General features: G+C 31.3%; 1 protein-coding gene across 8 annotated transcripts in view; it reads right to left on the bottom strand.

Moving 5' to 3' along the window:
- LOC127715706 (uncharacterized) overlaps positions 1–6,569 on the bottom strand; it is a 235,243-nt gene extending 228,674 nt beyond the window's left edge. For 6 of the 8 annotated variants that reach the window (XM_052221862.1, XM_052221863.1, XM_052221861.1 and 3 more), the window contains exons 1-2: positions 6,162–6,568; positions 4,013–4,135 (exon numbers count right to left, since the gene is read on the bottom strand). In XM_052221862.1, coding sequence (XP_052077822.1) covers positions 4,013–4,135; positions 6,162–6,369 — 331 coding nt within the window. In that variant the 5' untranslated portion in view covers positions 6,370–6,568. Of the gene's footprint in view, positions 1–4,012; positions 4,136–6,161 lie in introns of all 8 variants that reach the window. The other 2 variants (XM_052221864.1, XM_052221857.1) reach the window with 2 other exon arrangements.
- Positions 6,570–16,417: the final 9,848 nt, after the last annotated feature.

Genomic DNA, 16,417 nt, shown 5'->3' on the forward strand with positions numbered 1-16,417 from the left:
TAAATTATTGATCGTTACTGATTTTCGAACTTGTCAAAGACATCGCAAATATAAACCTATAATTTAAGTTTTATATAATTCTGGCAAGAATTGTACACATGAGAGCGCTAACAATGCAACTTTCCATATAATTTATGTTTCCAAGGGGCATTACTCTTTTAAAATAATTGATCGGCACTGATTTTCGGACTTGTCCAAGACATTGGTAATATAAACTTATGATATAAGTTCCATAATAATCTGGCAAGAATTGTTCAAATGAGAGCGCTAACGATGCAATTTTCCATATAATTAATTTTTCTAAGGGGCATAACTCTTTTAAAATAATTGATCGGCACTGATTATCAAACTTGTTCAAGACAATGCTGATATAAACCTATGATACAAGTATTATAAAAATATGGCAAGAATTGTACACGTGAGAGCACTCACAAGACCGGACGGACGGACGCCCGGTGTTTCTATGTCCCCCGCAACGCGTTGCTCGGGGGACGAAAAAAGTCAAGGTTAGATGAAACATGTTGACAGTTGGACATGTACACATAACAATCACACAATACACCAAATAAAGTTGACCTAAAATTGCTTTTAGTATCTAAGATACGGGCTTGACCATGGAAACTTAGCCTTGGTCACTGATCCATGAAATGAGGTCGAGGTCAGGTGAATCCTGCCAAGGAAAACATAGTCCAAATACAGTTATCCTATAACTCAAAATAAGTGAGAAATTCACATGACAAAAAATTACATTTTATTCAATCAGTCGCTGAACCACGAAAATTAAATCATGGACGAGGGGCATATGACAGACGCAAACTTCGTACCATAAGGTATCTGCATACAAGGTACGAAGCATCCAGGTCTACCAGGTACCCACTAAACTATAAAACTTTATACAAAAAGTTAACGCCGTCCACATTGTACACTTGTTTTTAAAAAGAATCAATTTGTTCAGAATAGAACATTTTAACTAAGTTAGATTATGACAAACTAAGTATAAGTATAAGTACATAGGTATCATAACTATAAAAGTTAATCGACAAACTAACGTGAACGGTAGTTTTATTATTTCTTACCTTCACAACTTCACAGTTGCCATCCCTGTCTTTATAAACAATTAGGATTAATATGGCTTTAATATTGATTCACTTATATGGTCTTTGCATCGGAATTAAACACATTTATTCTAAAACCAGTTGTTGGCATGACACGAGTTATGTTCTTCTCATATATTTTATGACGGTATAATACTAAACCCCTAACAGGAGGGATTGTGCCTGATATTCATATGATGAAGACATAATCTTTCAATCAGTTTAATTGAGGTCTGGAGCTGGCATGTCAGTAACTGCTAGTAGTCTGTTGTTATTTATGTATTATTGTCATTTTGTTTATTTTCTTTTGTTTCCTATTCTGACATCGGACTCTGACTTCTCTCATACTGAGTTTTACTGTGCGTACTGTTGTGCGTTTGTTTTTTCTACATTGGCTAGAGGTATCGGGGGAGGGTTGAGATCTCAAAAAACATGTTTAACCCCGCCGCATTTTTGCGCCTGTCCCAAGTCAGGAGCCTCTGGTCTTTGTTAGTCTTGTATCATTTTTAATTTTAGTTTCCTGTGTATAATTTGGAGTTTAGTATGACGTCCATTATCACTGAACTAGTATACATATTTGTTTAGGGGCCAGCTGAAGGACGCCTCCGGGTGCGGGAGTTTCTCGCTGCATTGAAGACCCATTGGTGGCCTTCGGCTGTTGTCTGCTCTATGGTTGGGTTGTTGTCTCTTTGACACATTCCCCATTTCCATTCTCAATTTTATTACATAATAGAATTGCACGTTCTTACATAATAAAATAATAATAAAAAAGTCATCCAATCGAATTGTGTAGGATTAGAGAACAATGACCTGTCGATATTGAAATCAGTGTTAGTGGTAAATTGGGTAGGAAGAAAAATTACAAATTTTTATTTGAATTTATTTTAATTAAGACCAGACAATAATCAAACAATATTTTTGCTAGAAATATAAAAAAAAACGTATGCGTCTGTGTTGGCATTGTTTTCTGATCTGTTAACGTATCGAAATCAATAGAAATTAAAATAACATAAAACTAATTGTAGGCAGGTTTTCAGTACGAGACATTTGGTGTGAACGCGGCCAATAGTTATGTCACTTATAATGTTGGCCATAGACATTAGGTCTTTCCATCTTTCCGTGAAAGGACCTTTTGATTTTATTTTGATTATTTTTTTCTTCCGCAACTTTAGTGTTTTGAAATGATACTTTTATTTCGCAACATGTCGATAAGATAGTAAGTATATGATATCGAACAGTTGATATCACTTTTGAAACTGATCATCTAACTGACCAATTTTCCATATGGAAGTTATGTCCCCGTTTACTGTTTTTTCTTTTTGTCGCTTCTTCTCCCACACCATAATTATCTTATATCTTAATGTGTATCTCTTAAATGTTTATACGTCCTCAGGATGACCTCTTCAATTTGGACCGAAGCGATCCGGTTTAACTGTAATGATCAAAACGAGAATGGAAGCGGGGAATTCTTTAAAGAGACAACAACCCGACCAAAGAGCAGAAAACAGCCTAAGGCCATCAAGGGGTATTTAACACAGCGAGAAAATTCCACACCCGCAGGTGGTCTTCAGCTGCCCCTGAACAAAAATGTGTACTAGTTTAGCGAAAATGGACGTATATTATTTCCCTCATTTTGTATGACATCAATAGCATGTCGATGTAATTCATAAACCATAAATCATAGAGTTTTAGAGTCTTTTAATATGAGGGATTTGTCCATAGCCTGGAAATTAAGGTCAATGTCATGTTCTAAATTTTGAACATTGCTTATTATCGCAATTCGCAGGAAAAGCTGTCGACATAAAATGTTTGTAAAATTGTAATTTACGACTTGATTCAAAGCCAACACAATTGGGTCGAAGTACTATAGAAGTTTTCTCCTTTTACATATTCAAAATAAGCTGTTCGGAAGGATAGTCTTTGGATTTTTCATCTTTGACCTCAAAATTGGGTCAGGTCAAGGGTCAATGAGATGTTCTATATTTTGACCTTTGCTTGTTATAGTTTTTTCACTGAAACCGTAAGAGATAGACAAATTATGAAATGGAGCACAGTGTTTGGACCATTATGGTATTGATTTGATATATTAATTAAGTTTCAACCAATCCGATGACATTTAGTTACTTAAATATATGATGTTTTGGTTAAAGCTTCATATTGGTATATGGATTGCATTGGGTTTATGAACATATGACCTTGAAAAGGTCAACCGGAAGTGACTTTGCGTTATCCGAAATTAAACATTATTTTGCAGTCACATCATTCAACAGTATATAGAAACCATATATTTTTGAAATCGCACAAGGTAACCGATCATAAGACATAGAAATGACATTGTGTAAACCGGAAGTAGCAAATTATCTTCCCCTTTTCAAGCAAATGTATCTAGAAACCCTTTTTAAATCAGTAAAATGAAAGCTATCATATAACACCAAGTACCTACTAAAATATAGTTTTTTTTCTCTACAATTTTATTAAAAAGTCTATTTTTTCAGATCTGTTTCAAGTTTGTTTCAATTTTACTGATCAACAAGTATGAATTTGTCTGTGGAAAGATATTTAATTGGGTTTCTCTAAAAAAAAATAGTTTCTTGTTATTATTACAAGTGTCAGATATATGAATTGGTACATTTAATGTTATTGCAGTGATTAAACATAATTAGATCATCTTCGTCGACTTTTGAGAAATATGCTTGAAAGAGAAATTTGATCAAGGTAATTTAAGTATTTTGATTGGATGACGTCTGCAATCAATTCCACAGTTGACGGTCGGAGTCAATGGAAACAATGTTACGCAATCGCAGTCGATGTTTACGGGATGATTGAAATGATTAATTCCGAACATCATAAATGTATTGCATAAAAATAGGAATAACAGTACTGTTAAACCTTCATCATTAATTATTAATTTTTGTTACCTAATAATATTTGATCAGCATGGCAATGTACGAAAGCTTTATCCTTCTTTTCCACTTGTGTATTTGCAATTGCCTGAACAATGGCATTTATTGATTTCTCCATTTCTATTTTACTGGTGGCATCTACAATTTTAATGTCGATAGCTTATGAAAAATGTTGAGAAGTTTTACGATGTTGTAGTTACTTTGAGTTTAACCTTTAACCTTAAGGCAATATCATGTGTCAGGAAGTTAATAATAGTAGTAAGAAATATAGTGTCGCTTTTAATTACCTATTACATAATGGCTATATCAAAAATAATGCTTGTAAAAACATCAGTTTTTTGTATATATTTGTTTTTAATCAGGCTCTCATAACGAGTGGCTCATGTATACGTTGTTGATTAATGTACCTATTATATATGCATATCTATGTTTTATATAAAATATGTACATGAGGTGAGACTTTAATCAAATATTTGTTTTCTCTTGTCTTGTCTTAAAAAATATAATCAAACATTAAGTGATTAAGATGTATTGTTTTTGCACAGTGTCCGTGTCTCCGTGATGTTAATCTTGTGGAATGGTTTTTGAGCATCCTTTGATTTTTATATAAATAGAACTTACTACCAAAAAAACAAATAGAAATAGAATGTAAATAACTTATTTCTAAAGTCGTTTTTAAACTTTATAGAAAACTGTCCGGCATCGGTGTCTGCAAAAGATATTTGATTTGTCATCACTTAATTGTGCGTCTAACGTTATCATCCTACACACGAGGATGTAACTTGAAGACTCGGCAGTTGACGTCTAACGTTACCAACCTACACACGAGGATGTAACATGAAGACTCGGCAATCGACGTCTAACGTTACCATCCTACACACGATGATGTAACTTGAAGACTCGGCAATCGACGTCTAACGGTATCATCCTACACATGAGGATGTAACTTGAATACTCGGCAATTGACGTCTAAGGTTACCATCCTACACACGAGTATGTAACTTGAAGACTCGGCAATCGACGTCTAACGTAACCATCCTACACACGATAATGTAACTTGAAGACTCGGCAATCGACGTCTAACGTTATCATCCTACACACGAGGCTGTAACTTGAAGACTCGGCAATCGACGTTTAACGTTACCATCCTACAAACGAGGATGAAACTTGAAGACTCGGCAATTGACGTTTAACGTTACCATCCTACACACGAGGCTGTAACCTGAAGACTCAGCAATCGACGTAGAACTAAGAAGATCAAATAACATTTTATAAATTTTGGAAAGCCGAAGTACTTATTCACGACGTTGTTACATTATATGTCCTTCTGGTCGTCAGCTGATTACAAATGATACTTGCTGATTCGTTCTTTTTTGGACATAAACCATGGTTGTCGTTGGTTCATTTCAGTGATATTTGTTTTTCGTAAATTGTTTTGTTATGAATAAGGCCGTTAGTTTTCTCATTGAATTATTCATTATTTTTCATGTCAGGGTCTTTCATAGCCGACTATACGGTATGCGTTTTTCTCATTGTTGGAGGCCGTACGGTTGCCTATAATTGCTAACATCCACTTCATTTGAACTTTGCTGGATAGTTGTTTTATTGGCAAACATACCACATCTCCTTATTTTAATACTGATAGGGAGAAAGATTTCGATGTTCAGATTTCCTAAAGTTGTTCCGAAATTAAAGAATGGATCAAACATTTGATAGGACGCGGTAATGAAGTTCCCTGCACAGACACAGGAAATGCACAATTCTTATCTATATAACTATATTTGGTATTATGTAATGTCTTGAATGTATGGCGCGATATCGTGATGATGCTGCAAATTCAATTCATGCAAGAATAAGCACAGTGGTTAGCTGATCTAAACAGGGGAAGTTTCGCTTTTTTCATGAAGAAATCTCATGCCGACGATTTTAGCGGGTACATTATCAATTTTGATTCATTATACTTCTCTCACAATTTTCTCTACATGTACAAAATTAATTTTCGTTTACAACTTGATCTGTTTTCAACTACTTTACAAAGTGCTAACATATACAATGCATGCTGAAAAGCTGCATCTTATGACCTGTATACTTGACGTAAACAACATGTCTTCAGGAATGTACTGACATACGCATTAAGGTGAATAGCTTAAAGAATTGCACTTACCATTCTTAAAGAAGTCATCCACAGCTGATTTTTCTGATCCAGTCCGTTTTAGTTTAGTTTCCCAAATATAACTTGACAGTGCCTGCATTGTTCCCTCTTGAGTTATGGTTTCGTGAGTGTTTTTACTTCCATCTGGCGTCTGACGCGTATAAAATGCGGTTGTACTATCTAATATTGATATTAATATCAACACAACAATTACTTTCATTTTTACAACGCTTTGAAACCTGTTACTTACTTCGTAAGATGTCACAACCTATATTCCTTTTTATTTTGTTGAGTTTAGCGCTGTGTTTCAATTGAGAACTTTTGTAAACCATAATCAGTATCCCAATTATAAATTAACAACTGCGTCTTTAACTGTGAAGGTATTACGATACTTCACGAATATGACCTAGATACAGTTATAATTTGATAGTATAGAATTACAAACATGCATTTCACCAAAAGTTAAACTGTAGTTTGATACATTAATTTGCAAAAATGACATCCGACTCAAATTAATAAGATATATGATGGGTCTATCCTTAAAAACACTTAATGCCCTAAATCTTATTAATTCTAATTGCACATACTTTTCTCAGAATAAGGTGCAGAAAGTCTTAAGATTATGAACGATAAGTATTCTGTAAATGCAAATATTTTTTCTGGGTAAACAATTGTTTTTGACACCATCTAACTCACACGATGCTGCATTGATATTTGAAGAAGACAGTTTGATAAGGCCACGTTTTATAAATCGTGAAGACTGTCACATATCAGTATTAATATTGTTTTTATCTGCTTTATAGTCTTCAAAATTTTGGATTTCAATATAAACTGGAAAAAAACAGCAAAAAAACTTTAAGCCTCATTTTAAAACTTTTTAATCTAAAATATTTAAATATATGTATGTGTCAAGGTCTCAAACAAAAATATATTTTCTATAAAATGTCTCATTATAGGTGATAACATGTAAATGTGTGTAAAATATTTTTGCGTCTTGTTTCTTGGCCAATATTTTCAAAGTTTCTAGATCAGAACAATATACCATTTACCTGAAATTAAAAGGTTTAGGAATTTTTCTATTTTTGCAATTTCAGCCTAATGATTATTTTATAATGCATTTTTTTTTTAGCACAGAAAATAATTGATCATACATCATATGCATATTTAAACATATTTATAGCATAAGATAGAGTACAAAGGAAAATAAGATATATAACGAACACTTAACTAAAATGAACTCATTTAATAACAGCTATAGAACTCTTTTTAAACAAAGCAGAAAGGGGTGTATCATATAAAATATAAATTCATATTGTAGTTTTTTTTTAAATATAAATATAAAAGGAGTCAGTAGGTTCCGGTAGTTTTCTGCCCTATTGAATCATTTATTTTCAAATAAAGTATATAATTTTCTATAATCATGTTTTTCCAATGTTTCGTTAATTTTGAGATTCTAGATGAATAAAGTCGTTAGACAAATCAGTAGGTTTCTCGTACAGTTTTATCATATTTGTCAAGAATACAAAATAAAACTAAATCATTGTTCGAAGCGTTAGTTTTATTTCTATTAGTTATTCAATATCAACGAGAAAAGGTCTTCCCATAGTCTTAAAATAAATAGACAAGACATTAGCCAGTAACTGGGCGTATTGTTCAGTTGTTTGCTTATTCTTATCTTGTGGTGCTACCACCAATTTTCTTTGCATGAAATTAGCAAAACAATGGGTCGGTGGTATATCAGGAACTATTTATTCACCCGAAGTAGCTGTGTGTAACCCTAGTTTTAGTGGGGTTCGTGTTGCTCAATAATCAGTTTTTTGTGTAATTTTTACTTTTTGTCATATTTTATTTGTCAATTATGTTGCCTGTTTTTTTTACTTCGAATTATGGTATTCAATTGCCCCTAGAGCTTACTTTAAATTACTGCGAGCGTTCTTCGATACTGTATTGTTTTACATTTGCTGTAAAATAGTTATGTTTTTTCTTGTACTGATTTTTTTTTTTTTTTTTTATTCTATATTATTTCGTTTACATTTTTAAGTTAACCTGTTGCATTTAAAAGCGGTAATTTGAGATAAAAGCTAAAATTCATTCACCCAAACACAACACAAGTAATGAAACTTCATCAGTGGTTATCCTAGTCATTTCTAATTTTGTTTGTTTTTTGGAGAGATAGATTTTTGTATTTGATAGTCTTTGTTGAAATGTATTCACAACTGTTTTAGACAATTTTTAAAAACTTGGTTTATTGTTAATGTACATGTTAATTGATGAAGACCGTCAGATGGCTTTTGGCGTTTAGGGTAGTTGGGTTGTATTGCCGTCTTACCGACATTCATCTCATTTAACTCATATTCAAATGCTTTTTGGAGAACACAATAGGTTAGTAATCCGGAAGATATAAATTCACCTCGGACAAATGCATTTTTCCAATACTCAAACACTGCGCCGCGATATAATTTTATTGTTACATTCTGATCTTCTCTGGCATTACATGTTGAAATTGGCATATAAGGATAGAACAGATACAGCTAAATCTGCCTCTAATATTAACTCACATCTAAAAATTGACAATCAGGGTTGGTTGAAACTTTACCACAAAGGAATTGATTTTAGCTTCCCAACTGTGAACTTTTCATTTTTATGTAGCAACATTCCAGCAGCGCCTGTATATAGAGTATATATCTCTCAGTTAATACGATATTCCAGGGCTTGCATTCCCTATCATGGTTTCCTTGATAGAGGGTTGCTGCTTACAAGGAAGCTATTAAAACAAGAGTTCTAAGCGGAGTTGGTTGACCGTTATGGAATATTTGTATCACGGATGACGACGGATATGTTCCAATTGCCGTAATCAAAATCTCGTCCTCTTTTACTCGAATGTGACCTACTGAATGAGACATATCACCGGGCTTGTACTTACATAAGCAACACGATGGTTGCCACATGTGGAACATGATCTGCTTTCCCTTCCCAAGAACCTGAGATCCCCCTTTAACATTAGTAAATAACATATAAGATATGTATATTAGATTTGGAAATGTGCTAGTAAACAGTAATTGACATATTGTAAATATCAAATATAAAATAACAGAAATCACAATTTGGATATTCATGGAATGGTGAATTACCAAACATAGTTATACTTTTGGCTCAAAAACATAATTACAAGTATTCTAAAATATGTGGGTGCTTTTTACCTATAATGAAGAAGTAGAAACAGATTCAGAACTACAAGGTGCATTTTACGTTGTAGAAAAAAAAACGAAATTTGTTATTTATAAATGTCGCCTTTATGGATTTTTTTTTACCATATGATCATATTTATTTCAAGTTTATATCTAACAAATTGACATCTAATTTGTTGATGGACATCAGAAATTGTCTCACGTAATTTACCAAATAATTTACCTTCTGGCTATTATTCATTTTCATGTTTGTTAGTCATTTGAATATTGACTTTTCAAGTTTCGATTCACACCACCGAATCAAAATGACTCGAATCATTTGAAAAGAACACAAACAGTTGTTCCCCTAATTTTACTTTCGTTCTTCGATGAATATTCTGTGTGAAAATACTAATGTATTGTAAAAGATATAAACAACTTGATTGATTGAGAGATAATCGATTACAAATAAATATGAATGCTACACACTAAGATACACATAATTCGGAGATCTTTCAATAATCGTTTAAATTATGTACATTACGGCATACTAGATTAAAGGTTTCGATCATGTCTGTGATGGTATAACAGGGCATTTATAAAGCATATTTGTGAAAATATCACAGTAAATATGATTGGTATTAATTACTCTTAGGCTTTAGACAACAATTTCGTGCCATAAGTTCCAGTAAAATACCTAATAATACCCCCGTCGGTAAATCTTTAGCTTTTATCATAGGTCGTAATTTCACGTTTATAGTATTTTTGTTAATATCGAAACATTGCTAGCAGATGATCTCATTTTCGTATTTGTTTTCATTTCGTTTCGTTTCATCAGTTACAAACCCTTTAAACAAACAAGTCATAAACAGACCAGTGGTCATTCTTAGTTTCTTTGCTTGACTACTACGTGTTCTTCCTGTGACGCAGTATGTTGCAAAATGGTCACAACTTTTGTCGAAAAGGTCATATTCATATTTTTGAACTATTCACTTCCCAGCGCAAAAAAAAAAATCTAGCCTATTCATTTGCGCCTTCTTTACAATATTGCCTGATACTGAAGGCCACATAACATATATTCTGTGTTCAAAAAAATAAACGATTTGACTGATGACTGAATAGAAGCTTTTGCACCAAAAATATATACCGTAGAGACGCCTGAAATTGTATTTGTAGCCTCTATTATTTCAAATTTCTGGTCCGAAAGCTTTTTCAAAACTAAGAAAGATGATCATGTATCGCGCCAGCAAAAACGATATGAGCAGTTCGAGAAAACTGTAACTGCTTTTACACATTCACTGATTTCAGAAGTATCTAGAGCTCTTCTCTATTTTTAACTGGCGACATTATTTTCGCCATCTTCTTGTTGATTTTCCTCGGTAAAATAATGGTCAGAAACTTAAGAATCTCTTACATTCAATCAAGAAAAGTTTATCAGTGCTAAATTCCTTGAAAATATCAACCAGTCTGTTGTTTATACTTGATCATCAGGCGTTCAAATGTTTTCAGATTTAGTAATAAAGACAAAGACCTGTTTCAAATCAAAATCTCGATTATTTTAGGATATGCGATAAAGAAATGAACAGATTTCTGACCTATATCTACGTATCATCTGGCTTTCGCGACGTCTTAGTGCTGACTTGTTATATTTATGCTTGAAAATGTTTTTTTCATTCCTTTTATGAATGGGATTTTGCATAAAATTATTTATAATAGGCAATGTAGACTACATATGTTTTGTTTTTATATTATATCATCTACGACTTTTACAAAAGATATTTAGACGCACATGCAATAATTACAAATATTTAGAGTGTGCAAAGGTATTTTCAATATCGTGATCATTCCAAAACTGCGAGATTCTTTGATTTATCATTTCGCTTTGATTTTGCTTTCTGTAAAATCATATAATTGATTTTTCTGGTATTTTGTGTATTTCTTCTTTTTAAGCAGGTATTGTGCGTTAACTACCGTTTGTCCATACACTAAATAAGACAATAATTCCTTTGTTAAAGCTTCAAGGAGCGATCAGATTTCAGTTTTTACATTAACTATGCTTCTTTTTCTTCTTTCTTTTGGGTTTTCGGAGGCGACTTTCCTGGTGTGGACGTTGTGCTCTTTAAAATGTGCTTGCTAATTTTCATGTTGTTCAAGCTTTATCAAATTTCTAAATTAGCAGCATATAGAACCGGATGAAAACAGACAACATACTAGAACATCATTAAACATTTTATTAAAACACTTAACTATAACAAGGAGTGCAAACATATTTTGATTTGGTAATAAAATTGTTAGTAAATCACAATATAATAAATGAGTATTTAAAATATCATTCCACTTGTAAGAAGAAGATACGGTACACACGGAAGTAATATATTGCAAACGCCAAACTGGTTACTGTGTAATGATGATGATAACAAGAAAAACACAAGTACGGTACATATGTATCAAATATTAATGGCCCTGTTTCGCACAGGCTAACCCCCGTTAGCCATCGAGACCAGCAGATACACCAGGCCGCCAATAGCTGTTGAAGGTCGATTGTCTATTTATTGTTCTGTAAATTGTGTTGAAACTGAGAAACATTTTTTTATTGAACTGTTCTTTATAAAATGTTTTAAGATTTTACTTCTTCTCAGAATGTTCACAACATATTAGTAGTTTCGAAAATTTGAATGATTTAATATTTATACAAATGATGAACTGTTCTGAGATTAAACCATTTTTATGTAAAAGTATTTATAAGTTTTTTATGCGACGTAAATTGTTTACATAACTTTTTAACCGTGAATAAATTGTTTTAATTAATTTTGCTTATTTACATTATGCATGAAAGTTTATCGTGATATCTTAACAATAATATTTTAATATATGTCGAAAGTTTTAAATAAATGTAAAGAAAATAATTTTTTACACAATATTTTTATTTATCTATTTTTTCTTTTGTTTTTTTTTCGTGTTGAAAATACTCTTAAATCATAGTCATTTGTTTTAAAAAAAAAAGAATTTCAAAGTATCGACTGAATTTATAAGAACATGTATATATTTTGTGCCATGTGTCTCATTAGCCAAATTGATATGGCTGGGTATTGATTGTTCCATGTATGTTTTAATGTTATTGTATAATATGTATGTCAATCAATATGTGACACCATAATAAAATAGTTTATTATTTCTTTTTTTATTTCATAACACAAGCTGGGAGCACAAATACATACATGGGAAAATGAATGTTAAATGACAAAACAAATAGGAGAGTTTTTATTTAGTGCCAAGTTACCGTTACTAAAATGTATTGTAACAAAATGTCAATAAAAGTGATAACCTAATTATTAACACTTTTTAATGCCAACAAACATTAACACGACAGTGCACCGAAACCATACTCTACTGTTTTAATATAACATGAGATAAGATTAATGTCGAGCTTCTAAATCCCTACTGTACATTGTGGGATTATGTGCTCATGTTATCATCCTGAATTCTTGGACTTTAATTTTCTGACTTCATTATTTTCTGTATTGAAGATTTCTTCTAGATTCACAATCAATTATCTTTTTCCCTAAAACTATTAGTACTAGTATCAAAATGATAATGCACTTCATAAATTAATGATCTTCGATCCTCTGTTTCAAAATAACAAGCTTTGTAAAAAACTGTTATGAATTGATAGTATATAAATGAAGGATTTCAAAAAACATAAAATAATGAAGGGTCCATGTGCTTGTTTTCGAGATATAAGCCATTGAAAATTTGGCGGGAAATGATTCTCTCTTGATTTTTCATAAATTTAACATTGGCACCTTTTTCTTTCAAAAACAATGAAAAAAATAACAAGGATTTTATAAGAATGATAATGCACTTCATAAATTAATGATGTTCGCTCCTGTTTCAAAATAACAAGCTTTGTAAAAAACTGTTATGAATTGATAGTATATGTATATAAATGAAGGATTTAAAAAAAACATAAAAAATGAAGGGTCCATGTGCTTGTTTTCGAGATATAAGCCATTGAAAATTTGGCGGGAAATGATTCTCTCTTGATTTTTCATACATTTAACATTGGCAACTTTTTCTTTCAAAAACAATGAAAAAAATAACAAGGATTTTATACGAATGATAATGCACTTCATAAATTAATGATGTTCGCTCCTGTTTCAAAATAACAAGCTTTGTAAAAAACTGTTATGAATTGATAGTATATGTATATAAATGAAGGATTTAAAAAAACATAAAAAATGAAGGGTCCATGTGCTTGTTTTCGAGATATAAGCCATTGAAAATTTGGCGGGAAATGATTCTCTCTTGATTTTTCATACATTTAACATTGGCACCTTTTTCTTTCAAAAACAATGAAAAAATAACAAGGATTTTATAAGATTTGCTTTTTTAAACTATATGTAATGAAATTATGAAATGAAAAGTAGGGGTTAGCGGCAAAACTTTAATAAATCAAAAACAAGAGGAGCGAGCATACTCAGCAAACCACTTTCAAATTGATAAAAATCAGATTGCTTATAAAAACATTTTGTTAACTTCTTACATATTGCAGGAACATACTGTTCCCAGCATATTGTGACTAGCAATGTATTGAAACACATGTACTATCATGTAAAAACTAATATCATAATATATATAATTAACACTTTATATAGTTAAACAAAATCAGATATAATAATACAAAAGTATAATAAACAGCACCTATAAAATATAATCTAAATAAGGGGTATCAGTACAAACTATTATGCAATACTCAGATGAGGATTAAAACTAAAAAAAAACGTTAAATTGAATCCTTACATAATATAAAAAGATAAATAATATCAACTGTAATCTTAATAAAATATGATCATATATACTGTGTCAATGTTATTTAGTTAAGAAATATAAGTTAATATTTACATGAATTGCATTAATTCGGAAAGAGGGGGAAGAAACCAAGTTGGAGAAAAAAATACAAATAATTATACAATATTCAGAAAAGCATTGAAGATAAATTGCTCGGCTAGGCGCAAGCTTCATACGACCGCAGAGGTTTGGATTGTGATTGAATATTTGACACAGCATAGGTTTGTGACACAAAATGAATATGGTTAAAGAACTGAAAAATTTGAACTGAAGAACCCCAAGAATTCAATTTTTGATGAAATCAAACAAAAGTTTAATTTAGGACCCTTAGGACCTCAATGTGGACCAATTTGATAAAGAAGCCCCAAATCAAAAATCTCTAAATACATGGTTAGATTCAGCATTTCAAAGAACCCCATAAATTCATTTTTTGTTGAAATCAAACAAACTTTAATTTTGGACCCTCATTTGGACCAACTTGAAAACTGGGCCCAAAATCAAAAATCTAAATACATGTTTATTAATAGGCATATAACATTAAATCTATGTTTATTAATAGACAATATAAGCTTAGTTTTAAAGGAGTTCGCTTCATCAAAAATATATATATATATATAGCATTCAGAAAATTAGTTTATACAGAATAACAAACAAACCTACCACAAAATTCTTCAAACAATTTACCAACGAAAAGAAAAAAAATTCCAAAATATTATTTATCATTAATACAATAAAATTGAGAATGGAATTGGGGAATGTGTCAAAGAGACAACAACCCGACCATAGAACAGACAACAGTAGAAGGTCACCAACAGGTCTTCAATGCAGCGAGAAATTCCCGCACCCGGAGGCGTCCTTCAGCTGGCCCCTAAACAAATTTATATATACAAAAAATTTCTTTAAAAAATCTATAAAACTTATCTGTAATTATCTTCAAAATATCTAATAATGAACAGTAAATTTTAAACTATAATTATACCGTCCTACAGAGCTTATCATCAACAACACTTAAGAAACACAAAATTTTCAAATTAATCTGTCACTCCAATTATAATTGTGTGATTGATAATTGCCACATGCTTTGTTATCTTGATAATAGGTGAAAAATATTTAAAAACACTTAGTGTAATCAAACTTTATATATATAATTAATAGTTCCAAATATGTTTTCTTTCATTTGTCACAAACTAATATCTGAAACTTATCTATCAATGTCAACAACTTTATCTACACAATGTTATGTAATGAAATATATCCTTTAATAAAAATAGATTATTATCTAAAAATAACATTTTTTTTTATTAAGATGTAACATAACATAATGTATGGCACAATTGTATTTAAAAACTTCACTTACCTACACTTCGAATTCAACAGATAAACAAAGGTCTATTTTAATTTCCAAGGGAATTTTCAACCATAAGAAAATATTCAAACATGTTAACAATCTTTAAATAGAACACGATACATACACAATTATCACCACAATTAATATATCTGAATCAGCATATCTATTTTAAACTATGACTCAATTTAAAATTTCTATTAGTTTAAAATAAAATCTATAAATGTAGAACTTGATTAACTATTTAATATCCCAACCCTCCTATTGTGGTATGGAACCTTGTGCTTAAATTTCTTACAAATCCATACACTTATACTAAAGTTATTGTCTGAGAACCAATTTATTTTCCATGAACCCGTGATGTTAACCACAACAATAGTTCTCTAAAACTAGATATCATGTTATATCTTATCTATTTTTAACTATGATCCTACTTAAAATTTCTGTTAATTGTCCAATGACATCTCTGAATTTAGATTCTGAGCAAATATGTAATTATAGCATAGTTTCTGACACAGAATGAATGTGGTATAAGTTCTTGAATAATTTTAAAATTGGACATTTACCAATTATGGGCCAATATTCAAATTCCAAAATTCATGGTTGGATTCAGCATATCAAATAACCACATTGTTTAATTTTTTGTTAAAATCAAACTAAGTTTTATTTTTGATACTTTGGACCTTTATGGGGTCCAGTTTGAAAAACTGGCCCAAAATCAAAATTTAAAACACTGTTAGATTGCACACATTAAAGAACACCAATGATTTAGTTTTTGAAACATGAAAAATGCTTGTTTTTGACCCCTTTTTGGTCCTTCATTACTAAACATCTACAACAAACAAGAGTGCACACGCTGAAATGTCTCGCCTTCTTTACTAATCATTGAAATTATGTTGATAGTCCTA

Source organism: Mytilus californianus, unplaced genomic scaffold, assembly GCF_021869535.1.
Source record: "Mytilus californianus isolate M0D057914Y unplaced genomic scaffold, xbMytCali1.0.p SCAF_9, whole genome shotgun sequence".
In the NCBI taxonomy this organism is placed as follows: domain Eukaryota; kingdom Metazoa; phylum Mollusca; class Bivalvia; order Mytilida; family Mytilidae; genus Mytilus; species Mytilus californianus.